The following is a 24130-nucleotide window of genomic DNA, read 5'->3' on the forward strand; positions in this document are numbered from 1 at the left end:
CCGCCGCCATCCCGGCAGCCTCCGCGCGTACCAGAACGGCAACGGGATCATAGATCTCAAAGCTGCTCTGAGAGGCACTGGGCCGCACTCGTGCTTTACGACAATCGTGCTTTACGGCGCTCGTGCTTTACAGCGGCGCGCTACTCCGTCCCGGTTCAAGATGGCGGCGCGGCAGCGGCGGGCAGCGCGGTGGTGGTAGAGGCCGCGGCGGCGGTGGGAGGGAGCTGAGCCACCCCCGCCCCGCCTTGCCCCACCGGGCCGAGTGGTGAGAGGAAAGGGATGGGGCTGGGCTGGGGGAAGGGAAAGAAAGCGGGGGGTGGAAGGCGGTTGGCGCGGCCGCCTTCTTCCTTTCCCCCAGCATCCCTCGAGGGAGGAGGGGAGGCCTTCGTGTACTTCGATGGGAGACTTTCTGCCTCGCTTCCCAGTGCTCACAAAGCACTCGTTGGGGTGCTTGATTTTCTCCTCCTCCTACAGCGATTATCTTGTGTGGACCCTCCTTTTTACCCTAAAAGAATTTGGGATCGAGGTTTGAGAACGTTATTCTCTTTGAGAAAGGCAGTGCCTCTGATTGTATTTCTGCAGTTGGCTGTAAGTTAAAGAAATGCCCGAAGGCAGGAAAGAACCCTTCATTAGAATAGTCTTTCCTTACTGATCATTGTGATGTGGCTTGAAACAGATTGAGATGGCATAAGGGCAGTGGTGTGTGATGAGAAAAAGAATGTGTACAGAGTGGTTTTTGATGGATGGGGTAGTTGGTGGTTGGTAGGGAAGAAGTCAAGGGCATCCTAGAAGTCTGGGCAAAGAAGGATATTTACGGGAAACATTTGCAATAGAGATGTTTTATGTCATTAAGTGGAAAGCTAGAAAGGCTCTTCCATGCTTATGTTATGGAGGGATACGATAACAGTTAAAATAACGCATTTTATTTTTCTAAAAGCAAGAAGCTTTCAGGTTTAAGTCTTGAGGTGAAGAACAAGCTGATTTGTTTAAAGTATGCACTTCAACTGCTTACTTGCAACTGCTTTATAAGTGATACTTAGTAAAAATAAGATGGTTTTGATGTGAATGCCCAAACTTGTATTCTGAGATCCTCCAATCCTGTATTTGAGGTTTTCTTTTGTTCGATTGTTTGTCAACCTACTACTACAAAGAGGATGAACAAGCACACGAGTCCTGCTTATGTATAGAACCTGAAATTATGGTTATCTTTTCCAGGTCTTTTTCAGTTCTTTTATTTTGAAGCAGAAGAAAAAAAGTCAAAATGGGGCGGAGATCTACATCATCCACCAAGAGTGGGAAATTCATGAATCCCACAGACCAAGCTCGTAAGTACCCATAGAAGTTAAGCAAAAGGAAATGGGGAGTCCCAGGCAAGCAGATAAAAATCTTCCTCTGAGGGGAAGATCATCACTTCTGACTGAGAACTGACTTTCCCAAACCCAAAAAGTACTGTCTCCATTTTGGCTGGTGTAGAAACTTGCCAAGAAGCTACTGGTTTGCATACCATTGCTGCTTCACACTGTTTGTCCCTTAATTCTTACTCTAATTGTCACTGGCAATTTCTAACTATAGAAACAGTTAAGTTTCTATACTTAACTGTTGGCTGTCCTGCTTCTTGAGGTGTAGGTAATCTATCTGAGGCTAGAATTTGTGGAATGGTCACATTTTGCCAAGGCTCAGGTTACTGGAGGGAGTTGTCTGACCTTGTTTTCCTTTTTGTAATGTACTGCATTTTCAGTGCTACACAGAAACAGAAAGCCCAGGCTTCTGCTGTGAGCGTGCTTTGTTTCAGATGTGTATTCAAAACCTGCATATTTTTAAAGGGCATTGTTTCTTGTTGGCACTATATCTCAGCGGCAGTCTTTTACATTGCATGCATCACTGTGCCTTTTTTTGTCTATTGTTCTTTTCTGTATAAAAACATCGCTGTTTCTAGAGGCCTAAATACTTCTGTATTGCATTTTCTTTCTATATAACACCTATGAAACAGATTTCTATTTCATGCTGTATTTGTCTATCAACAGGAAGATAAGTTTTAAAGTTTCCTTTTGTTTAATGAAATATGAAAAATGAATGAGCTGTTAAAAAATAGCACTTGTTAAAATGGAGGAAAAGTTGTTTGTGAGTTTGATCCGCTCTTTCAAATTGTTTTTTTTTTTCTCTTCTTTTTTCTTCCCTCTCTCTAGGAAAGGAAGCTCGGAAAAGGGAACTAAAAAAGGTACATAAAGAGATCTGGAGCATTTACTTGGCATTTCCTGTGCTATGTGTTATATTTGTGATTATAAAAGACCATGAGTGGTGAATAGACTACTGTTTCAGTTGATCTTGTAAAATTTAGTTAGGGATATACTGTCCAAGCAGTTAAGAAAACACAGAAATCTGGATTTGAATCAAAACGACCTTTATGTATTTGTTGGTGTGATTCATTGTGTTGCTTTTGCCTTTTGGCTTATTTTACTGATTGTGTCTTCATTGGAATGTATGAGTTATAGAAGCATCTGTAAATAGTGAGATAGTGGAATTGCAGCTCCTAGAAGTTCAAAACATCTCTGCTGCTGATTTGTGCTGTGGTTAATATCTGCAAGGCATCTGGAGATGTCTTTTTTTCCCCCCTGTAGATTGGGAGTGTTGAAAAAGAATTATTTGATACAAAGATTTTTCTTTCTCCTGTGTCTCTTTTCTGATCTCCTTGATTTTTGATCCTCTTAGAACAAAAAGCAACGAATGATGGTACGAGCGGCTGTACTGAAGATGAAAGACCCAAAGCAGATCATCCGGGACATGGAAAAATTGGATGAGATGGGTGAGTAAGGGAGGTATTGGGTGTTGGAGATAGTAGTCAAACACTGAGTAATGATTATATTAGTGACTTTTGGTCTTAACATTGCAGACTTACTGGAAATACGAACTGCAAGTGGTTTGGTTTGAAGTTGTTTCGTTAATTTTAATTGTAAAGTAGAGTAACTTTTGAGTTTTTGGCTTGCTTTTGCTGTCTTCGATTAGAGTTTAACCCAGTGCAGCAGCCACAGCTTAATGAAAAGGTGCTAAAGGATAAACGCAAAAAGCTCCGTGAGACTTTTGAGCGTATCTTACGGCTCTATGAGAAGGAGAATCCTGACATCTATAAAGAACTGCGCAAGTTGGAAGTGGAGTATGAGCAGAAGAGAGCACAACTCAGCCAGTATTTTGATGCTGTCAAGGTAATGCTTGTAGTATTGAGGCTTGTGACTGTACTATGTACTCCTCTTTAGGTGCAACAGTTTGAAAAGAAAGGCCTTTATAAGGGACCAGTAAATATTTAGTTAATATTAGGCACACGTACTAGGTTGCTTAGTAACTCCAGATGGTGTGGAGGATGAGAAGTCTGTATTTCTCTCTCTTAAATTGATTTAATTTATCAATAGATTAAAGGGAAAAGGGAAAACTGATCAGATCAACATCAGAATCTGTTTTGTGAATTAAGGAGAGAGAGAACATATGAATGTGCGGTTAGCATTCCTGCTAAATCTGGATCTGGAAATAGTTATTTGGCATTTATTTGAGGACCTTTCTGCATAATTCTTCCTGTATGGAAGAATATAATGTTACACAAGTGCAAGTATTTAAAATCTTCTGGAACATGCAGAGCCTGTGATTTAAGCTTTTTGGGTTCTCAGGAGGTGTAGGCAGACTTGTCTGCAGTTTTGTTGTTTCGGGGACAGAACAGACCTTTGGCAAGTGATGGCATGTCCCATGTGTCAGGTGTTCTTAAAGATAGTGAGACTGTGTAGTAACTTCTGTGGAAGTGACTCAGTTTTTATTTTTGCCTTTTCCTCTCCCAGAACGCTCAGCATGTTGAAGTGGAAAGTATCCCTTTACCTGACATGCCTCATGCTCCCTCCAACATCCTTATACAAGACATTCCCCTTCCTGGGGCCCAGCCACCTTCTATCCTCAAGAAAACATCAGCCTATGGGTAAGAGGGAAAGGATGCTTGGAGGGGAAAGGAAAACAGGAAATGTTTTTTTACTAGGAAAGAGCTGGGGTTGGAAGCAGAGGTAATATTGAGTAGCAGAAATTGGAAGTTCTGTGAGTGTGAATTGGTTTGTTGTGTGTTTTTTGGTTTTTTTTTTGATTTAAGTGAAAAACCTTAATCTTTCCTTCCTGTTACAGTTTTTGTTTAAACTGATTTGGGTTGTATTTTGTACCTTCTAGCACTTGTCTTTCTGTTTATTGGTCAAACTTAAAGCCCTGCTGTGTTGTTTGAACATAAATGCCCCCTAAACTGTCACGTGGCTTTTTTTGGTTTTTTGTCTTGTTAATACATTCAGTTTAAACTCCTACTTTATTTGTGTATCTGGCTCCTCAAGCTAGTATTAGCTAGTATTAGCACTTCCTATGCAAAAATATATATTTTTTTCTGAGTAGTTTGATTTCACCAACTTGCTGTATAAGCTGTTTGTATTTGTTTGTGACTTCCCTGGTTTCCATTTTCTGTCTTAATTGCAGACCACCGGTTCGATCTATTTCTATGCTTCCCCCTCCTGGGCTTGGTGTTCCACGTTTACCTCCTGGCAGGAAGCCCCCAGGACCTCCTCCAGGGCCACCCCCACCACAAGTCCTACAGATGTATGGCCGTAAAGTGGGTTTTGCTTTGGAGATGGCTCCTCGAAGGCGAGAGGAAGACGTTTCTTATGGTTCTGAACCAGGCAAGGACTTTCCTATCTCTTTCTGGGTTCTTTCTTGCTGTTGATAGTACTGCTGTGAGCACTGTGCGCTCTAGATAAGGTATCGTCTGGGTAATCTGAATGTTTTTACTAGAAGAACTCTTTGTGTGATTTGCAATCTTGAGCTCATTTTGATATATTTCGTAACATCTGCCATTTTGTTATTGAGTCTATTTCTAAATGCTGTATCTTTTATTTACAGCTTGCAGATTTCATTATGTTGCATAAACTGTTTTCCTACGTTGTCTTAGCAAGGCAGAAATGTGTTTTACTCTCTTTTTAAGGAGACAATATGTATATTTGCAGAGAATTAATCTTTCCCCCCACCTTGCTATAAAACGCAGGAAAACAAACAAAAGTCCTAGCACCAAAACTGGGGATACATTTTCAAACAGTTACTGTATTTTCCATACAAGCTTCTATGAATGGGTAGATCAGCCTTACTGCATACCTAAAAGGACTGAAATATTTCTAGAGGGGGAAGTTGTATATTGCAGTTCCCTTCACTTATTTACTGCCAGTTAATCAACTGTTAATAGGAAATCTTACCAGCATTCTCCCCAGAATACTCCTTAAGAGTGTGCTAAATAGCAAAGGATTGACAATACATTGCTCACTCTGTTGCTAGGAAGATTCTTCTTACTGTGAACTTAAAATATTCTGCCTTTCCCACCAGTGTGCTTGGAGTTCATGTCTGTCTTAATACTTTGCTTTTCACAGGACAGCGAGGGCATGATGATGATATGTCCAGTACAAGTGAGGATGAAGGCTATCCTGAGGATATGGATCAAGACAAGCATGATGAGAGTAGTGATGATAGTGACAGTGATAGGTCAGATGCAGACAGTGAAGGTGATGACTTCCCACATCGTGATAATGACAAGGAGAGGGAAGGCGGAGAAGAAAAGAAATCAGGTATGATGGGGATTTACAGGTTGGACTTTTGAGTTTTCAGAGGAAAAGTACTACTGAACAGTCTTTGTTTTCCTTACTGTGGGGAAGGGAGAAAAAAGTAGTCTGTTTAGACAAGGAATTCTGTTTTGGCTCGTTGAAATTCCAGCTGAAGAATTATTTATTGATGAATATATTTATTGATGAATGTGAAGTATCTGAATGTGCAAGATTTGTCACCTGAAGCCTTGAAAGAGCAAAAGATCCCACAACAAATTAAGCCTTACTCTAAAATATACTCATTCTTTGGTGACTTGAATAGTACTTCTGTGATGGGTGCACTATTAATGCTTTTGAATGATGTCTCTTGATTGTTTAAAAGAAGTCCAATTGACAGAAAATCCTAGGTTACCAAAAACATTGGGAAGAAGACGGCTCTTAATGATGCCCCTAAATAAGAGTTATGTCATAATGATGTATTTTCTGTACCAAGTGAAAGACTTCCATGTGTATTTCATGTGTACATTCATCTTAATGTTTTCATATATTATATAAATATGTATCTTATTTTTATATTCACTGATTTATTCTGTTCCCACTGCCCATTTTTTTTTGTTTGTGCTTTGCTTTCCCCAGGTCATAGCGTACGGTTTGCAGACATGCCTGGGAAATCACGGAAGAAGAAAAAGAACATGAAAGAACTGACTCCACTCCAGGCCATGATGTTACGAATGGCAGGTCGGTGATATGGATACACTGAGAGGAAGCATGCTATTAGATTTGCAGATGAGGTTTCTCTGGTGAACTTAATTTGCACAGTCTGTTTTGTAGAAGTAAATGCATTACTGCCATACTTGAAAATCTACTAAGAATGTACGTAAGATGTGGTTAGTTTTAATTTAGATTATTATTTTTAGCCTAGTGCGCTCAGACTGTTATCTGCAGGGTTTAATACTTCCTAAAAATATCCTTCTGAAGAAAGGTATTAACCGATGGAGTCAAGACTTTTCATTTTAAATCGATACAAAGACAACACTTGTATCTTTTTTGGGGTGGAGGGGAGAGGAGAAAGGAAGCTGGGAGAAGATGGGTTTCTTGGAAGTGGTGGTTATGTCTATTTTGGGGAATAAATAATCTGTGATATTTTCTATTTTAAAAGTTTTATCTCCCACAAACTCAAATAACTGCAGTTCAGATTTATTAATAGAAGTTTTAGTTCCCACAGGAAAGCAGAACTATCTAGTTGTTTTTTTTTTTTGCATTTTGTGTATATTAATTAGTATAATCAGTTTTCATTCCTTTGAGGGGAATTTCTTTTCATTCTTATTTAGTGTTTTATGTTGCCAAATTTATTACTTGTGGACTGATTTTATTAACGTGTCTGTTTCCAGGTCAGGAAATCCCAGAAGAAGGGAGGGAAGTGGAAGAATATTCAGAAGAAGAGGAGGAGGATGAAGAAGACTCAGAGTCTGAAGACACATCGCAACAGCAGCAGCAGCAGCAGCAACATAGTGAGGAAGCTCTTGCAGAGACTGGGTCGTCTACTGCAGCCTCAACACAGCAGCAATCTTCGCAAGCCGTTGCTTCAAGTCAGATACAGGCACCTCCTATGCCTGGGCCACCTCCACTAGGACCACCTCCAGCCCCTCCATTGAGGCCCCCAGGGCCACCCACTGGCCTCCCTCCTGGCCCTCCACCAGGTGAATATTTGATTTGTTTTGTTTTGAAGAATGCAGGCTCTCAGTACTACAGATGGTTTATCAGTGTCAGGGTTATGAAGCTGCGGAGCATTTTAGACATTAAGTACAGAAGACCAGTGTGGTATTTGCTGAGACCTGTGAGGTTTCTTCCATGGTCAGTGTGGTTTTCGTAACGTCTTCCAACAGTTTTGTTTCTGACATCCCCTAGAAGGGGAACCTCAAACCTCAAAGCAGCTATTTTCAGTAGAGTGAAATTACTTTATACATTTCAGGCCAGAAGAACAGCATGAAAAGACTGAAATACTTTCATTTCTAGCTATTTAAGTTCAGATAACCCTAGTTTATTAGCCATTCTCAACTGTTGATTCAATACATGGGGAAAAGCCTTCTCCCAAGATGGAGAAAATGTTTGTATTTTAATATAACCAAGAAGCTTTCTTGGTTCTACAACTGTTGTCTCTTCCTGAGACTTTGTAGAAGATCTGTTTAATCTGACAGCTGGCTACTTTGAAAATATCTCTGAAGCTTCTGTTGAAAATCTTCACTATTAGCAGGTGGGATTGTTCTTTTATCCATGAACTGAAGTTTTAAATCTCTTATGTGTATGCTTTCAGGAGCTCCTCCTTTCCTGAGACCTCCTGGTTTACCAGGACTGCGTGGGCCTTTACCTCGACTTCTACCACCAGGTCCCCCACCTGGGAGACCCCCAGGCCCTCCCCCCGGTCCCCCACCTGGTCTGCCCCCAGGCCCTCCTCCTCGTGGGCCCCCTCCTCGCTTGCCACCTCCTGCCCCACCAGGTAAAGTACTCGGAGCCAAGTCTTTCCCTACTTTGTCTTCCCAGTTCTCTGTAATCGTTGTTGTGGTGACCAAGTCAGTATATCTAATTGGAGAATCAGATATTCCTTTAGACGTTAAATAGTTCCCTACTACCAGATTGCCTTTGTCCTAGTATGTGCAGCTAAAGGTACGCCCTTAGGTTCTTTCCGGTTGATCCTTTTTGCCATTTCTTTTTATGTATTATAACAAATAATTCCATATCGCTATGTGTATTTTGGTAGTAAGAGATCTGGCACCTATAATAAGTAATTTCAGTGTTTAAATTTGTGCTGCATTGTTTCTAAATAGGTGATAGTGTGTTGGGACTTTTTTTGTTTTGCTGAATAGTCACGTGTTTTTGATTTTGAAATTCCAGTGGGATAAATCTTCAAGGAAGCTTTTCGCTTTTTAACTTTGAAAGTGGAAAGGGAGCAATATACAGGTTCTTGTGGCTTTCCAAGTCTGCTGAGCAGTTTTCTTGTCCTAATACATCTTCTACCTTCTTGTCGGGAGCTATCTACTGGTGCAATGCTTCTCCCTGTTTCCCTTTCTCTTAAGCCAGAGCCTCTGCATTTTGTTGACAGTTTTTGGCTGAGATTTTGCATTATTTTTGTCAAAGACTTTTAGCAATTCCAGATAAAGTCAGCTCACCTTTTTTCTTCTTCTTTCCAGGTATCCCTCCTCCTCGCCCGGGCATGTTGCGGCCACCTCTGGTGCCTCCATTAGGACCTGCCCCGCCTGGGCTTTATCCACCAGCTCCTCTTCCAAACCCGGGTGTTCTGAGTGCCCCACCCAGCTTGATTCAGCGTCCCAAGGCGGATGACACCAGTGCTGCCACTATTGAGAAGAAGGCTACGGCTACTATCAGTGCCAAGCCACAGATCACTAACCCCAAGGCAGAAATCACTCGCTTTGTGCCCACTGCCTTGCGAGTGCGTAGGGAGAATAAAGGGGCATTGGCTGCCTCCCAGAGAAAACAAGATGATGAGCCTGCTCTCCCATTAACCAAAGCTGCCCCTAAGGCTGGATCGTCTGCCCCTATCTCTGTACAGACAAAGGATGATGTGTATGAAGCCTTCATGAAGGAAATGGAAGGTCTTCTCTGACCTGTCCCAATCAGCTTTCCTGCCCTCTGAGCACAGATCAGGCCACCACAGAGGAAGAGGGAAAGGTCTTTCTGCCAGCAATGGAAGGGCTCATATGACAGGGAATGGTTCCCTACCCATGGGTTAACTTGCCAGTACGATCTGAATAGAGGCTGCTGCAGGTGAGGTGCAGCCAGGTACTTCCTTTCAGAGCTCGCATGTCCACTTGGAGCAAGGGAATTACAGTCAGTAAGGCAACGCTGCTTCCCTTGAGTCCTCCCACTTCCTTGGAGGAGGTGACGGTGATCTGTGGAGGGGGTGTAGGAGCTGTGGCTGTCTTTGCTCTTCCCGAATCCTTTCACATCCTGAATGCTCTGGTGAGGGTAGTGGAGCCAATTTTTAAGGAGCCAGAAAAACATTAGCAGCATTTCATACACACATGGTTTTATTTTCTGTACTGTTCCTTTCTGTAAATATTTTATAATCCTGTTGTTTTTGTTTTTTTTTTTGTTTTTTTTTGTTTTTTGTTTTTTTTAGTTGCAGTGAGATCAATCATCTTTATTCCGGGTAGTCAGGGCGGTCATTTGTTGCGTATACTGTACACTGGAATTTGGCACCCTGTCCCCTTAACCGTCATCTTGATGGCTTTTCATTGGCAGGGGAACCTTCATTTTGTCTTGTGAAAGACAATAAATATTCAGTGTATCAAAATACTGGCTTCCTTGTGATATATATAAATCTAGGATACAAATGGAAAATGAGATGGTTCTCATTTTCTAGTATTAAAAAATATATATGTTTTACTTGCAATGTAGCTTTAGTTCTGTAAATTATACTGACAGAGTCAATCATAGAATCATAGAATTACCCAGGTTGGAAAAAACCTCGAAGATCATCAAGTCCAACTGCAGCCTCACCATAGTACCCTAATTCTAACAACCCTCTGCTAAATCATATCTCTGAGCACCACATCCAAATGGCTCTTAAACACATCCAGGGATGGTGATTCAACCACCTCCCTGGGGAGCCTATTCCAATGTTTAACTCCCCTTTCTGTAAAGAAGTGTTTCCTAATGTCCAACCTAAACTTGGACAGAGGTCTTCCAGAAGTCTTTACAAGAAATAAATTGCAGTCTGTATCAAATGGGAATATGACATAATGGGTTCTTGTAGACAAAACCATCTGAAGACCTGTGGGATCAGCTATGTAGGCAGTAAGACTTTCCCAAATGTATTCCTTCTTCAAAGGGAGATCTGCAGTTTCGAACTAAGTTCTGTCTGAAGTGCTGAATCTGAGCACAAGATTAGCAGTTAGCTATTTATGAAAGTGCCTTTATCTTGTTCTTTAAGAAGGCAACAAAATAGGCACTGAGAGAGCACAGAAGAGTGGGAGAACTTTGTCCCCATTGAGTGGCTTACACTGAACGACTTCAAGGGCTTAAGGGTGAATCCTCTAACAATAAATCAGTTTCTAAGTGAATATAGCCAGACTGGTGGCTGTCATAACATAAATGCTCTTTACTGAAATCTATTCTTAGGCTGCCAGACTGGTGGATGCCTCAGACCATACCTTTAGTTGGCTGTAAGCCTCAGACTGAGCATTAATGACTCAGACTTACCATTGATTTTGTTTTCCTTGGTTCTGGAGGCAAACAGAAGAGCTGGATTTGACTATGCAAATCCTCTAGGGAACACAAGGTTATTTTCCTGCAAAGGGTCCGAGGCCAGGCAGGGCACTGCTGCCTCCTGTGTGGTGCACTCCCATAGGACTTCTCCATTCTGTTGTGGCTTTGGATGAACTGCAAAGGCGCTGTATGTGTATGCAGGGACTGTATGGAGAAATCAGGTGCACGTAGGGCTGACAGCAGAAACACCCTGTGTTTGGTTTGCCTTAAGCTAAATCAATGTGGGAGATGTTACTTCTTTGTCTCTAGTGCAGATCTAAGTGAAAAGAGCACGAAGCGGTGACTTCTTCCCATTGCTTTTACCAAAGCAGCGGGGGATCTGGGGCTGCTCGTGCTTTAGTCCATTCATTCACGTCCCCGCCTGCCTCATCAGCATCATCGTGCAAAGGTCAAATGCAGCGCTGGATAACTAAGCTGCTGATAACCTTTTAACCTTTTCCTATATCCGATCGCTCAGAACCGACTGCGAAACCAGCTCCCGGTGGCGCCCCGCCCACGGCCACGGAGCGCTGCTGAACGTGGGGGGCGCCCGGAGCGGGGCAGCCGCCCGCCGCCCATTGGGTGGATTTGGATCCGCGGCGCCATTGGTCGGAGCGAGAGAAAGAGAGCGCCAGCCAATCGGAAAGCGAGCCGGGCCACTCAGGGAGGCTATAAAAGGGGAAGGACCGGGGAATGAAGCGATACGTGAGTCACCTTAAGAGAGTGATACTTTGGCTGTGATTTTTAGAAGCCATGTCGGGCCGCGGCAAGCAGGGCGGGAAGGCGCGCGCCAAGGCCAAGTCGCGCTCGTCGCGGGCCGGGCTGCAGTTCCCCGTGGGCCGCGTGCACCGGCTGCTGCGCAAGGGCAACTACGCGGAGCGGGTGGGCGCCGGCGCCCCGGTGTACCTGGCGGCCGTGCTGGAGTACCTGACGGCCGAGATCCTGGAGCTGGCGGGCAACGCGGCCCGCGACAACAAGAAGACGCGCATCATCCCGCGCCACCTGCAGCTGGCCATCCGCAACGACGAGGAGCTCAACAAGCTGCTGGGCAAGGTCACCATCGCGCAGGGCGGGGTGCTGCCCAACATCCAGGCTGTGCTGCTGCCCAAGAAGACCGACAGCCACAAGGCCAAGGCCAAGTGAAAGCTGAGGAGTGATCCCATCTCCAAGGAACCCAAAGGCTCTTTTCAGAGCCACCCACCTCCTCATAAAGGAGCTGCAGATCCTAAAAATATATGTTGCTTTTGTTGCTAAAAACTGTTAGCGTGAGAATGGCATGTAAACACCAGATGCGATCTCAGAGCAACCTGCTAAAAGCTGAATGTGTGCTCAGAGGCCAAAAAGTTAGATTTTGTGTTAAAGGAATCAGTTTGGTAGAGGTGAGAAAGGCAAAAAGTTAAATATCGCTGCAAGAACCATCAGCAAGGTCCTCTTCTTCCAGTCTGTGTCAACCAAGAGCTCGCTGATCCCCCTGGGAGCAGGTCTGCCCCCAGCACTGCTTACAGGCTCAGTCATTCCCCCCTTCAGGCACTCAAATAATCTTTAATGCAGTTTTGTCACAGCTTTGTCCAAGCTGTGCCGCTTTGCTGGCATGCAAATACCCGGATGAGAGCTCTGTGAGCTAAGGAGGAACGCTGCCAGCTTTGGCTGCACCTTATTCACAGCAATGAACGCTGTAATAGAGATGTTGAGACAGGAACAAATCCCCATTCGGAGCTCAGTGAGTGTATTTTAATAGCACAAGAAATTACAGGAAGCAAAATGCTGTTACATTGTAGTGCAACAAATGGTTACATATAGGGAAAGAGCAGCTACTGTAGGAGAAACAAGGGCTGCAGGCAGCAATGGAAACAGTGCAGAGAAATAGAAGGAGCATTTCCTGATATGGGAAACAAACAAAATGGTACAGAGAACTGGAATGAGCATTTCTTGATATGAGAAATTAAATAAGTTTATCCTGTGGCCTCGATGATGTGTGCCAGAGGCTCTGTCCCTCCTGCTGGCAGAGTAACAGGGCCTGCAGATGCTTCTGATGCTGCTTCCAGGGTGGGAGCTGGGCTGTGTGCAGTAACCCCAGGGTATGCAGGGTGTGTTCTGCAGGGAGAGCCCCCATAACAACGCAGGGAGTGCCACAGCCACGAGGGAATGGGAAACCACCTGCAGCAGCGTCTGCCTCAGTTGCGCTGACTCAGATGTCCGCCAAACCAGACCGAAATAAAAGCACGGCTGAGGGACAGAATCCCAGGTACGGATCGCAGTGATCAGTGAGATCTACCCCCGTGTCAGCCCCCTTTGCTGAGGTGCTCAGTGCTGCTGTGGCACAGCAATAGGGATGGATCCCTGTATGCGGCTGCACCAGCAGCACAGTGCAGTACTACAAGGCCATCTGCTCCTGGGGCAAGAGAAGTCCTTCAGGGGATGTCGGGCTGCTCCTCAACTCTCTGCACCAAGCACTTCTTTAATTGATTTCTATTATTTTTAATGGGTCAAAGGGCCGGAGACAAAGGAGCTAATTTCTAATCCATATTCAGTGCTCTCTATGAGCTTGTGTTACTTCCTCCTCTTTGAAATCAATTTGTGATGAAAATAACATCCCCAGCTACTGGGTTTCGTCTCAGGTTAAGAGAAGACCCTTTAAAGAACAAGAATTAATTGCTCTGGGGGTGCAGCTTCCCACGGTGCAGATTTTATTTAGAAGGAAAAACAAAAGTTTCTCTCTTCAGAGCTCTCTCCAGCAGCAGCACACGGGATTTATCGCCTCTTTTTAAACTCACCCTTCGCTTCTCCGGAGAGAAACTCCGCCCGTGGCAGCAGCAGCCTTTCCCCTCCTCGCCGCTGGGACTTGGGGCGATTCGGTGGCGGAAATTATAGAAAAAACGCGCTTTTTCTCCTCTTAAGAAACACAAAATGAGCGGGGAGAAGGGAGCTCTGAGCCGTGCGGCGGGGCGGGCTCTGTAGCGCACCAATCACCGCCCGGCTCCGCTCTATAAATACGAGGCCGCCGACTTGCTCCAGGCCCAGTGGTTCCCCCCGATCTGTGAGGACGACTGTCACCATGTCGGAGACCGCGCCCGTTGCCGCGCCCGCGGTGTCTGCGCCCGGCGCTAAGGCCGCCGCTAAGAAGCCGAAGAAGGCGGCGGGCGGCGCCAAAGCCCGCAAGCCCGCGGGCCCCAGCGTCACCGAGCTGATCACCAAGGCCGTGTCCGCCTCCAAGGAGCGCAAGGGGCTCTCCCTCGCCGCGCTCAAGAAGGCGCTGGCCGCCGGCGGATACGATGTGGAGAAGAACAACAGCCGCATCAAGCTGGGGCTCAAGAGTCTGGTCAACAAAGGCACCCTGGTGCAGACCAAGGGCACCGGCGCCTCGGGCTCTTTCAAGCTGAATAAAAAGCCGGGTGAGACCAAAGAGAAAGCAACTAAGAAAAAGCCTGCGGCCAAGCCCAAGAAGCCGGCGGCTAAGAAACCTGCAGCTGCTGCCAAGAAGCCCAAGAAGGCAGTGGCAGTGAAGAAGAGCCCCAAGAAAGTCAAGAAGCCGGCGGCTGCTGCCACCAAGAAGGCAACCAAGAGCCCCAAGAAGGCGACCAAGGCCGGCCGCCCCAAGAAGGCCACCAAGAGCCCAGCTAAGGCAAAGGCGGTGAAGCCCAAAGCTGCCAAATCCAAGGCTGCCAAACCCAAGGCAGCCAAGGCAAAGAAGGCAGCAACAAAAAAAAAGTAAGATGACAGAAGACATTCGAGTCTCTTCATTTAAATAAACCCAAAGGCTCTTTTAAGAGCCACCCACTTATTCTCAGAAAGAGCTGAAATGCTGCGAGAACCGCTGTAGCACAACTAAATCTCACTTGCGGAGATTCAGATTTGGGCGCAGTGGCTGCAACCCACACGGCAGATAAGAGCCCGTTCTCTTGGCTACGTGCATGCCGGGAGCAAGGCGCCAGCAGCGCCGCTTCTCCTCCCGCCCGCCCCCCCCCGTGCAGAAGGACGCGACCCGGCGGGGCGGCGCCAGCTCCTCTCTTCTACTCGGGGCGGGTTTAAATAACCCGCGCTAGGCCGTGATTGGTCAGCTCCGGCACCGCCCCCTTCCGGCACCGCCCCCGCGCAGACGGAGCCGCTCTCATGTCTCCGCCCCATCCCACCCCCGGAGCCGCCGCTCGGCGCAGCTCCACGGCTGCTTTTGCACAGCGGAGAAACGGTGTGAGGTCCTTCCCCGTGCGACGACGGAGTGTACGACAGCGGAAAGGGAAAAGGACGCGATAGTGCTTAACAGCGCGGCCCCATGGGCTGCTTTGCATCCCTTTATTAATGAATGAAACAACAGGGAGAATTAAGATTCTTTACGGGTGAACAGTTTCAATGAATGTAACGCGAAGTTGTTGTTTTAAACAGCAATGCGGATTTCCTATTTGGAGTAGACTTGTAAATAAAAATATTCTTGGCAAAACATTTATCACAAGAATCAAGACGAAAACAAAGCACTCACCTTCCCGACGGTGTCCTGACAGCAGAGAGCAGCACAATGACTGTTGCAGGAGCCGTGTGTACCGCGCTAATGCAATAGAACGGCTACCGAGCAACAGTTAACTCGGTCAATTGCTGCTGCTGCTGCTCGGCTGATTTGGAACTGAGACCTCCAAAATGCGAACTGAAGCGATTATTTTCTGTTCTATATGCTTCAGGCACTCGCGTTCATTTCATTCACTTAAAAACCCACGCTACACCCCGCAGTTAAAAAAAACAGTAACACAGCCCTTTTACTAGAATAAATGGTGGCTCTGAAAAGAGCCTTTGGGTTAAAATCGAGTATATCCGCACCGCTCTACTTGGAGCTGGTGTACTTGGTGACCGCCTTGGTGCCCTCCGAGACCGCGTGCTTGGCCAGCTCACCGGGCAGCAGCAGCCGCACGGCCGTCTGGATCTCCCGCGACGTGATGGTCGAGCGCTTGTTGTAGTGCGCCAGGCGCGACGCCTCGCCGGCGATGCGCTCGAAGATGTCGTTGACGAACGAGTTCATGATGCCCATGGCCTTGGACGAGATGCCCGTGTCGGGGTGCACCTGCTTCAGCACCTTGTACACGTAGATCGAGTAGCTCTCCTTGCGGCTCTTCTTGCGCTTCTTGTCGCCCTTCTTCTGGGTCTTGGTGACCGCCTTCTTGGAGCCCTTCTTGGGGGCGGGGGCAGACTTGGCCGGCTCAGGCATGATGAACACTCCACGATCCCTTCGGCGCAGCGGAATGCCGGCTACACGCACTGCTCGCCTATTTATAGGAACCGTATGCAAATCGACTGCCTTCGTTATCCGCGCTCTGATTGGATAACGGAGCCCGTGACGCATCACTCCGTCCGAACAGCTCCGTAATTGGTCCATCTCAAATCCCACGCTGCTACTGGGTAACACTTCAAATCCCATCAACCAATCACTGTGAGCTCTTTCAATCTCCGCTCAGCGGCAAAGCCCGGCTTCCACCCGGGGCCGTGTGGCCTGGGTGTCTCCCGTTGCCTGGCGGGGTCTGCAGGTACATACAGCAATCTCGAGAAGACAAAACAAAACGCCTGGAGAAAGCTGAGAGAGTTGTCTCCACCTTTTTTTCCCCCTGAATATGAAATAAACCTGAATACTTACTTAATAGCCTACACTTATAGCAGCCACAAATACAAACTGAAAAAATATGCTGGCTCGGGAATGGAGCTCTTCTGACCTGTTTGGTTTGGCTTCCAGAACTTGAAATAGGACAAAAGCCCTTGATTTATTCAGCAAATTTAAAGAATATTAACTTGAGTACTTGAGAATGTTACTATTCACTTTCAAAGTGTTTACATTTTGATTGGAGCTAGGACTATAACACAGTCCATAGCAGTGCTATAATAATGCCTTCTTCTTTTGCAACCTCTAAGGTTGTTCAAAGCCCAGAATTTCTGGGTATCACACAAGATAGTTGGCATAAGCCTATAGAAGAAACTCATCTGGCATATCTAAATGGAGATGAAAAGGACTGAACCACTAAAATCACAACAAAATAGCATTTTTTAGGATTTCTAAATAGAGTTGTAAAGATTCTGGTGATAACAATGGAACTGTTTCCTTTTGATGCTGCAGTCCATCTGAATACCTACCTTCCCATATTTATGTCTTTCTATTGGTGTAAAAATAATGCAGAAAAGCACTGAGATCAGCTCTGCCAAGCAGTAGCAGCTCCCTGAACATCTGTGAACTCCTCTGCAGGGCAAACATTGCTGTGCCTTTACACACAGGTGCACATTGGGAGTGATAGGGGTGGAATAGCAGGAGAGAGGTCTGCACAAATGCAGCTGGAAAATGCTGTGGTCTGAAGTCAGAAATACAGTTCTGTCAGTGTCTATTGCCTCAAAAAGCTGCAGGTAACACAAGACTTAGGAGTATTATCCTGACTTCAGTTGTGCATTCTGTAGCATCTTTGACTAGGAATGCTGGGAGGGAGGGAAAGTCAGACAGCTGGGCATCATCTTGGAATTAGAGTTTACCTTCCCAAGGCCAAGAGCTCCTGAAAATAACAAAACAAACAAACAAAAAAAAAAAAAACAACAAGCAGAGCCCATTTATTTACAAGAAGTAGAGACAAAAAAGACTTAAGTGCAGTGAGAATTGTTGGAGATAAATCATAGAATAGCTCAGGTTGAAAGAGAACTCAAAGCCCATCCTGTCCTACCTTGTTCCATAGGCAGGGCTGCTACCCACCAGCTCAGGCTGCCCAGGGCCCCATCCAACCTGCCCTTGAACCTTCAGGGATGGGGTGCTGCAGCTTCTCTGGGCAGCTGTGCCAGCACCTCACCACCCTCTGAGTGAAAAATTCCACCAGCACCTAATCTAAATCTCCCCTCCTTTTGTTTAAAGCCATCTCCCCCTCTCCTCCCCCCCCCAATCCTATCTATCTCCATCTATCCGTGCAAAAAGAAAAAAATCACTACTTTCTGTTTATAAGCTCCTTTTAAGATTTGTAAGGCTGCAATAAGGTCATCTTGCACCCTTCTCTGCTCTGGGCTGAAGAAGCCAAGATCAATCCCCATGACTTGGTTTCTGAACTTCATTTCATTTGGCTGAGTGTATTTTCACTATGAAATACAAATAAAAGAACCAAGATGCTCTGGTAGCTGTTAGAAAATAAGCAGATATTGAAGAGGAATACCTAGTTACTAGCACAAAGCATCAGAAGTTGTTAAAACATGGGAGACAAAGCACACGTTAGAATCACAGTTTAAAAACCTACTCTGAAGGTAACGGTATCAACCATAATTGTAGAGTTTCTGACTGAAATATGAAGCATAGCTGCATTACTCTGTACATGTGGACATCTACAGGTGCAGATTTTCTATCTTGATGAGATACTGAGTGTCACTGTCATCTGAAGACATTGTAACCGCTAAAAGGAGTAAATAGCTCACATTTCTCCAGCATTAAGGAACTGCTGCAGGCAGATGCGAAGAGGGAGGAAAAAGATGAAATAATAATAAAGGGGCAGTGGGAACTTTCCCTCCATTTTCTGAGTTAGGAGATGTTTACTTCAGATCTGAAAAACTGATTAAGATGATAAAATCCATTAAAATGGTGTTTTAAGAAAGTGCAGTTAAAAAACTTGAAAGAAGATTTCAAAGAAAAAAACAAGTAAGCAATGCTTTGTTCTTAAGAGGATACGCAACAACCTACTGATTTCCTTGGGTGCATAAACTGAAATCCAAACCTGTCCCCTCCTCAGCACATCAGCCCTATAAGCAAAGCCCAGAGACCACTTGGTGAAACACAGGCAAAGCAAGGCAAAGCAAAGAAAAAAGATTTAACTCCGTTTCTCCTCAAAAAAAAAAAAAAAAAAAAAAAAGAGCGGGCACCCACCGACCAAAACGAGAAATAGGAAAGAAAAAAAAAGAAAACGAACAAAATACGTGATGGACGTAACGCTGCTGCGCTTTTCGTAGTAACGACAGACTTTTTTGAGCGCCGCGAAATGGCGGCGGCGGAGCTACGGAGAGGGAGGTGGGACAGGCAACCCGGCCCCACCACCGCCGCAGCCATTGGTTACCATCTGCTACAGAGCTGCAGACGGCAGCAGCCCGCTCCCACGCCAGTACCGAGTGCCGAAGCAACGACAACAGGAAGAAAGGCGTTATGCGGCGGGAGAGAAGAGAGAAAAACAGGCACGAACGAGATCAAACCGTAAACGCTTCTCAGCTACACGCGGACGTACCCAGAAACAATAACTGGACCGCCCGGAAACGCGGCGCAGTGCCCGCCCCTACACTGACAAGGAAAAGAGCAGAAAGACCCCACCCCCACTACGCCCCCCTGACGCAGTTCTCAACCAGGTCGGACCGACGGCAATATAATGCCGGGCTGGCGGCAATTCCCGCAGCAGTTGCTGAGGAATAGCGAACTCAGAGGATGTCTGGCAGAGGCAAAGGCGGGAAGGGGCTCGGCAAGGGAGGCGCCAAGCGCCACCGTAAGGTGTTGCGCGACAACATCCAGGGCATCACCAAGCCGGCCATCCGCCGTCTGGCGCGGCGCGGCGGCGTGAAGCGCATCTCGGGGCTGATCTACGAGGAGACGCGCGGCGTGCTCAAGGTGTTCCTGGAGAACGTCATCCGCGACGCCGTCACCTACACCGAGCACGCCAAGAGGAAGACGGTCACGGCCATGGACGTGGTCTACGCGCTCAAACGCCAGGGACGCACCCTCTACGGCTTCGGCGGCTAAAGTTACCTGACGTCAGACTTCGCTTTTAAAACAACCCAAAGGCTCTTTTCAGAGCCACCCACAACATCAACAAAAAGAGCCTTTTATCACTGTTAGTCATGATTCTATTAATGAGAAATGGGGTTCTCAGCGTAATAATTGTTAACTCTAGTTAGTGCATGAATCTTTATTACTGTACGTTCAAGCAACACCCATTACTTTCCGTAGTAATGAAACACATAGGAGGAACTGCAAGGAACCACTTTTTAGGAAATTAACAGCCTTTCCGAGAACGCAGGGAACAGCTACAGGAGGAAACCAAGACCCTGACTAGGAGCTGGGAGCCGCGTCTGAGCCAGCGGCTGCAGAGTGCCGCGGGCAGGAGATTCGTGAAATGGCGCCTTGTTCAGGTCTGTTTCGTGCTCGGGGAGAAATAAAGCGAGGTGGGAGGGGAATGGGAGGAGACAGGTTCCGTTGGAATCGGCTCAGGTTACTCCTCCTTCCCCATGCTGAGGATGAAGCCACTGCAGTCACTGCCCCAACGTTAAATTCCGTTCACCGTCACGGACCCCCAAAATACCGAATTTCGTGAGCGCTGCCTTTTTAAGGAAAGAAGGCTCTGAATAAACGCAGTTTGAAACTTAACACCTCCCCCCCCCCCAAGCTCCCGCTTCTTGATAATTAGCTCCGCCGAGAGCACCGAAAAGAGCACAAGGCACAAATCGCACATCGCTGCCAACACAGTGATACAGCTCTCCCCAGTGGTAACGTGGTGGCTCTTAAAAGAGCCTTTGGGTTTGGCAGTGAAGGGACAGCAGCCTTAGGCGCGCTCCCCGCGGATGCGCCGGGCGAGCTGGATGTCCTTGGGCATGATGGTGACGCGCTTGGCGTGGATGGCGCACAGGTTGGTGTCCTCGAAGAGCCCCACCAGGTAGGCCTCGCTGGCCTCCTGCAGCGCCATGACGGCCGAGCTCTGGAAGCGCAGGTCGGTCTTGAAGTCCTGCGCGATCTCGCGCACCAGGCGCTGGAAGGGCAATCTTCGCGCACCAGGCGCTGGAAGGGCAGCTTGCGGCATAGGCAGCTCGCGTGGACTTTGGTAGCGCCGGATCTCGCGCAGCGCCACCGTGCCGGCGTAGCGGTGCGGCTTCTTTTGACGCCGCCCGTGGCCGGCGCGGCTTCTTGCCGGGCCGCCTTGGTGGCAGCGCTTGCGGGGCGCCTTCCGGCCTGTCGACACTTTACGCCGCCGTCTGCTATTTGTACGCGACATGTTACTCCCAAGTGCCGCACAAGAGAAATAAGCGACATCCCTGTTCACGAGCTCTTACTTATATAGATGAAACCCCGCCTGTTCTCCTCTGATTGGTCAACAATGCAATGAATTTAATTGGCTAAATCTAAGCCGTCTGTAATTCCTAGCTTGCAAAGTAGCTTGTAAGCTTTCTAGTACATCATGTAGTATCTTTAAATTCTTTTCTGTTACGTACTTGTTCGGTTAGATGTGGCGTCGTGATGTAGGCCATATTTGTTTCCAGAAATAGACTTATATGAAAGTTTTAAGGTTTAACTGCAAACAAAACATCTGACTTCTTAGGAAACCCTTCCCTAAACTCAGTGTGACATCAAGAGACCAAGACACTTGTACTTTCTCTCCAGACAACAAATCAGGAAAAGCAATCTTTATGATACGAAACGGCTGGTGACTTCCTGATTGATAGATGACTAAAAACAAAACAAATCCTGTAGGCATATTTTCACTGCTGATAAATATCTGGCTTCCTTCTGCAGGTTAAATAAGGGGTGTGAGAATGCCACATATTGCACAAGGTGACAATGAGAGAAGACAACTAGGTAAAAGCAATAAAAGCTTCACGTATCAGAGGAAGCAGAAAAGTGGAACGCTAGGATTTAAGTTTTAAAGGACGGCATTAGGACAGTAAGTGGTTAACGCGGGGTTTTCAAATTGACCAATGATATTTGTCCATTAGCCAGCCAATGGCAATGCAGCGGTTGCTATAAAAGAGGGTCAGGGAAACACAGCAACTCAGAAGTTTTTCTACGGCTTCTGTGTGCAACACTAAGGGCTTGGTGTGCGATGCGCGTACGAAGCAGACGGCGCGTAAGTCCGACGGGCGGGAGCGCGCCCCGCAAGCTAGGCGGCCTACTAAGGCGGCCCGCGTAGGCGCGCCGGCCCGGCGGGCGTCAAGATAAGCCCTCACCGCTACCGCCGCAACGGTGGCGCTGCGCAGATCCGGCCGCTACCAGAAGTCCCACTGGAGCTGCTGACCGCACAGCTGCCTCCCATGGCTGTGTTGCGCGAGATCGAACAGCAGGACTTTCAAGACCGACTCTGCGCTCCAGAGGCTGCGCCGTCCATGGCGCTGCTAGGAAGGCCAGCGAGGCCTACCGGTTGGGGCTCTCGAGGACATCACCATCATGCCCAAGGACATACAGCTCGCCCGGCGCATCCGCGGGGAGCGCGCCTGAGGCCGCTGTCCTTTATTTTGATACCCAAAGGCTCTTTTAAGAGCCACCACGTTACCACTGGGGAGAGCTGTATCACTCTTCTGGCAGGGGCTGTGCGATTTATGTTGAGTGCTCCTTTTGGTGCTCTCGGTGGAGTTCGTTATCGAGAAGCGGGGGGTGGGGGGATGTTAGGTTTCTAGCTGCGTTTTTTGCCCGCCCACAACTATTGTGTGAGAGCAATAGCTCTCAGTCTGGAGGTTACCAGAAGCGGCGTGGTGGGAGGATATAAGGGCGGGGACGGATAATTGTGTCCGGAGCCATACGGAACGTAGTGGGGGTGGGTAGTCAGTTCGAGCGTGCCTTGACTTTCCTATACCTGAAGCACTACGAAGCGCTTACGGCCGTTTCTTCCCGCTCTTGCAAAAGCGCTGATAAGAAAAAGCGCTGCCATTTCACGGACTACGCGCCTGAGGCTGCACTCTGCAGACGCTGGCCGAGAAGTTTTTCTCAGAACCGAGCGCCGATCGCCAGTGCCCTGCTCTGCTCTCGTGACTGTGAAATACGTTCTCGAACCCAGGAGCGGCCGTTGGCGGGGGAGGAAATTGGGTGGGGCCGTAACACTGTTCCCCTCGGCCCCCTGGCCCTGAACGAGCTGCTTCAGTGAATGGCATTCCACAACTGTTTCCTAATGTTTTTTTCAGGTATAATAAAAGCAATTCCTCCTCTAAACAACGATTTATTCATTATACGCAAGAAAGAATGAAAACAAGGTTATTTCCATAAACTACCATCGCTCAACTAACAGTGATAAAGGCTCTTTTTGTTGATATTGTGGGTGGCTCTGAAAAGAGCCTTTGGGTTGTTTTAAAAAGCAAAGTCTGACGTCAGGTAACTTTAGCCGCCGAAGCCGTAGAGGGTGCGTCCCTGGCGGCGCGTAGACCACGTCCATCGTGACCGTCTTCCTCTTGGCTGCCTCTGGTGTTAGTGTGACGGCGTCGCGGATGACGTTCTCCAGGAACACCTTGAGCACGCCGCGCGTCTCCTCGTAGATCAGCCCCGAGATGCGCTTCACGCCACCGCGCCGCGCCAGACGGCGGATGGCCGGCTTGGTGATGCCCTGGATGTTGTCGCGCAGCACCTTACGGTGGCGCTTGGCGCCCCCTTTGCCGAGCCCCTTCCCGCCTTTGCCTCTGCCAGACATCCTGTCAGCCCGCTTTTCCTCAGCAGCTGTGGCAGGAATCGCTGCTAGCCCGGCTTTATATTGCCATCGGTCCGACCTGGTTGAGAACTGCGGCCGGGGTGGGCTGTGGGGGCGGAGCCTTCTCCGCTCTTTCTTCTGGTTAGGGGGAGGTGGTGTCCTGGTTATTAGTTCTGGTCGTTCTGTGTGCGTTGTGGAGTTAATGTTATGGTGTGGTTTTGTTGCCTGCCTGGTTCTCCCCCCCCTACACACTTGTTTTTTTTCTTTCCTACTGGTGTTGTACTACTTCATCGTTACCATTTTTTCTTTGGTAATTACTCGATGCTTTTCCATTGTTGTATTGCATTTGTGTTTCATTCTTTGTCGTTTTTCGTCCCTTTCTTTTGAGCATAGCTGTGTATTGTACACTACCAGCCCTCTTGTTTCTTCCCACGTCTTTAAATTTTATTGTAAGAGTGTACTGAAAAGCCATAAAATCGTGTCCACTGTGTTACATTCTATTGCATGAGACTGAACTTTTTTTCCTACATCCCATAGTTTTTTTGAAGTCTTTTTTCCATTACCTTTGGAAAGTTACATATGTTATAACATTGTTTGCCTATTAATAAATTTAATCCTGCTTAATATATTAATTTACAAAGTTTGGGAAGGCTTTGAAGAAAGAAAGTGTGAACTGATACATGCATATTTTCTCCCTCATTTGCTGTTAACAGAATGAATGCAGTACAACAGGAAGCTTCATAATGTTTCTGTGTTGACTTCCTCACCTATCGCTCCTCTCACTATTTCACAACCTATGCTTCTCCATGCCTGTGATGAGTGTTTCTCCCTACACTTGTCCAGACACAAAAGACATCTTTTCTTCAAGACTGCTGAAAACATTTGTTTTTCCCATCCCATGTGGTGTAATTCTTT

At 47.0% G+C, this 24130-nt stretch overlaps 4 protein-coding genes and 1 pseudogene across 4 annotated transcripts; 3 read left to right on the top strand and 2 right to left on the bottom strand.

Moving 5' to 3' along the window:
* The first annotated feature begins 144 nt into the window (after window positions 1-144).
* WBP11 (WW domain binding protein 11) lies at window positions 145-9909 on the top strand. The gene is made up of 12 exons (XM_015859682.1): window positions 145-265; window positions 1216-1325; window positions 2187-2218; window positions 2710-2803; window positions 3004-3200; window positions 3822-3955; window positions 4489-4688; window positions 5427-5621; window positions 6234-6335; window positions 6989-7297; window positions 7912-8094; window positions 8786-9909. Exons 2-12 carry the CDS (start codon window positions 1262-1264, stop codon window positions 9217-9219), a joined length of 1944 nt encoding a protein of 647 aa, XP_015715168.1. The 5' UTR covers window positions 145-265; window positions 1216-1261; the 3' UTR covers window positions 9220-9909.
* Window positions 9910-11581: 1672 nt separating this feature from the next.
* On the top strand, window positions 11582-12041 carry LOC107312394 (histone H2A-IV). The gene has a single exon (XM_015859792.2). The coding sequence runs from the start codon at window positions 11616-11618 to the stop codon at window positions 12003-12005; it is 390 nt and encodes a 129-aa protein (XP_015715278.1). The 5' UTR covers window positions 11582-11615; the 3' UTR covers window positions 12006-12041.
* Window positions 12042-13882: 1841 nt separating this feature from the next.
* LOC107312371 (histone H1) lies at window positions 13883-14639 on the top strand. The gene has a single exon (XM_015859721.2). It carries the CDS (start codon window positions 13918-13920, stop codon window positions 14572-14574), a length of 657 nt encoding a protein of 218 aa, XP_015715207.1. The 5' UTR covers window positions 13883-13917; the 3' UTR covers window positions 14575-14639.
* Window positions 14640-15180: 541 nt separating this feature from the next.
* Window positions 15181-16412, bottom strand: LOC107312376 (histone H2B 1/2/3/4/6-like). The gene has a single exon (XM_015859735.2). The coding sequence runs from the start codon at window positions 16261-16263 to the stop codon at window positions 15673-15675; it is 591 nt and encodes a 196-aa protein (XP_015715221.1). The 5' UTR covers window positions 16264-16412; the 3' UTR covers window positions 15181-15672.
* A 3912-nt stretch (window positions 16413-20324) lies between these two features.
* Window positions 20325-23264, bottom strand: LOC107312358 (annotated as a pseudogene).
* Between the last annotated feature and the right edge of the window lie 866 nt (window positions 23265-24130).

This window comes from Coturnix japonica, chromosome 1, assembly GCF_001577835.2.
Source record: "Coturnix japonica isolate 7356 chromosome 1, Coturnix japonica 2.1, whole genome shotgun sequence".
In the NCBI taxonomy this organism is placed as follows: domain Eukaryota; kingdom Metazoa; phylum Chordata; class Aves; order Galliformes; family Phasianidae; genus Coturnix; species Coturnix japonica.

What these genes read in the sequence shown, in the direction of transcription:
- LOC107312394 (XM_015859792.2), top strand. Translation starts at nt 11,616, where the DNA reads ATGTCGGGCCGCGGCAAGCAGGGCGGGAAGGCGCGCGCCAAGGCCAAG.
- LOC107312371 (XM_015859721.2), top strand. Translation starts at nt 13,918, where the DNA reads ATGTCGGAGACCGCGCCCGTTGCCGCGCCCGCGGTGTCTGCGCCCGGC.
- LOC107312376 (XM_015859735.2), bottom strand. Translation starts at nt 16,263, where the DNA reads ATGGGATTTGAAGTGTTACCCAGTAGCAGCGTGGGATTTGAGATGGAC.
- WBP11 (XM_015859682.1), top strand. Translation starts at nt 1,262, where the DNA reads ATGGGGCGGAGATCTACATCATCCACCAAGAGTGGGAAATTCATGAAT. An exon ending in GGAAAAATTGGATGAGATGG is followed by an intron (nt 2,804 to 3,003) that starts GTGAGTAAGGGA and finishes GTCTTCGATTAG; the next exon opens with AGTTTAACCCAGTGCAGCAG. An exon ending in TTCTTATGGTTCTGAACCAG is followed by an intron (nt 4,689 to 5,426) that starts GCAAGGACTTTC and finishes TGCTTTTCACAG; the next exon opens with GACAGCGAGGGCATGATGAT.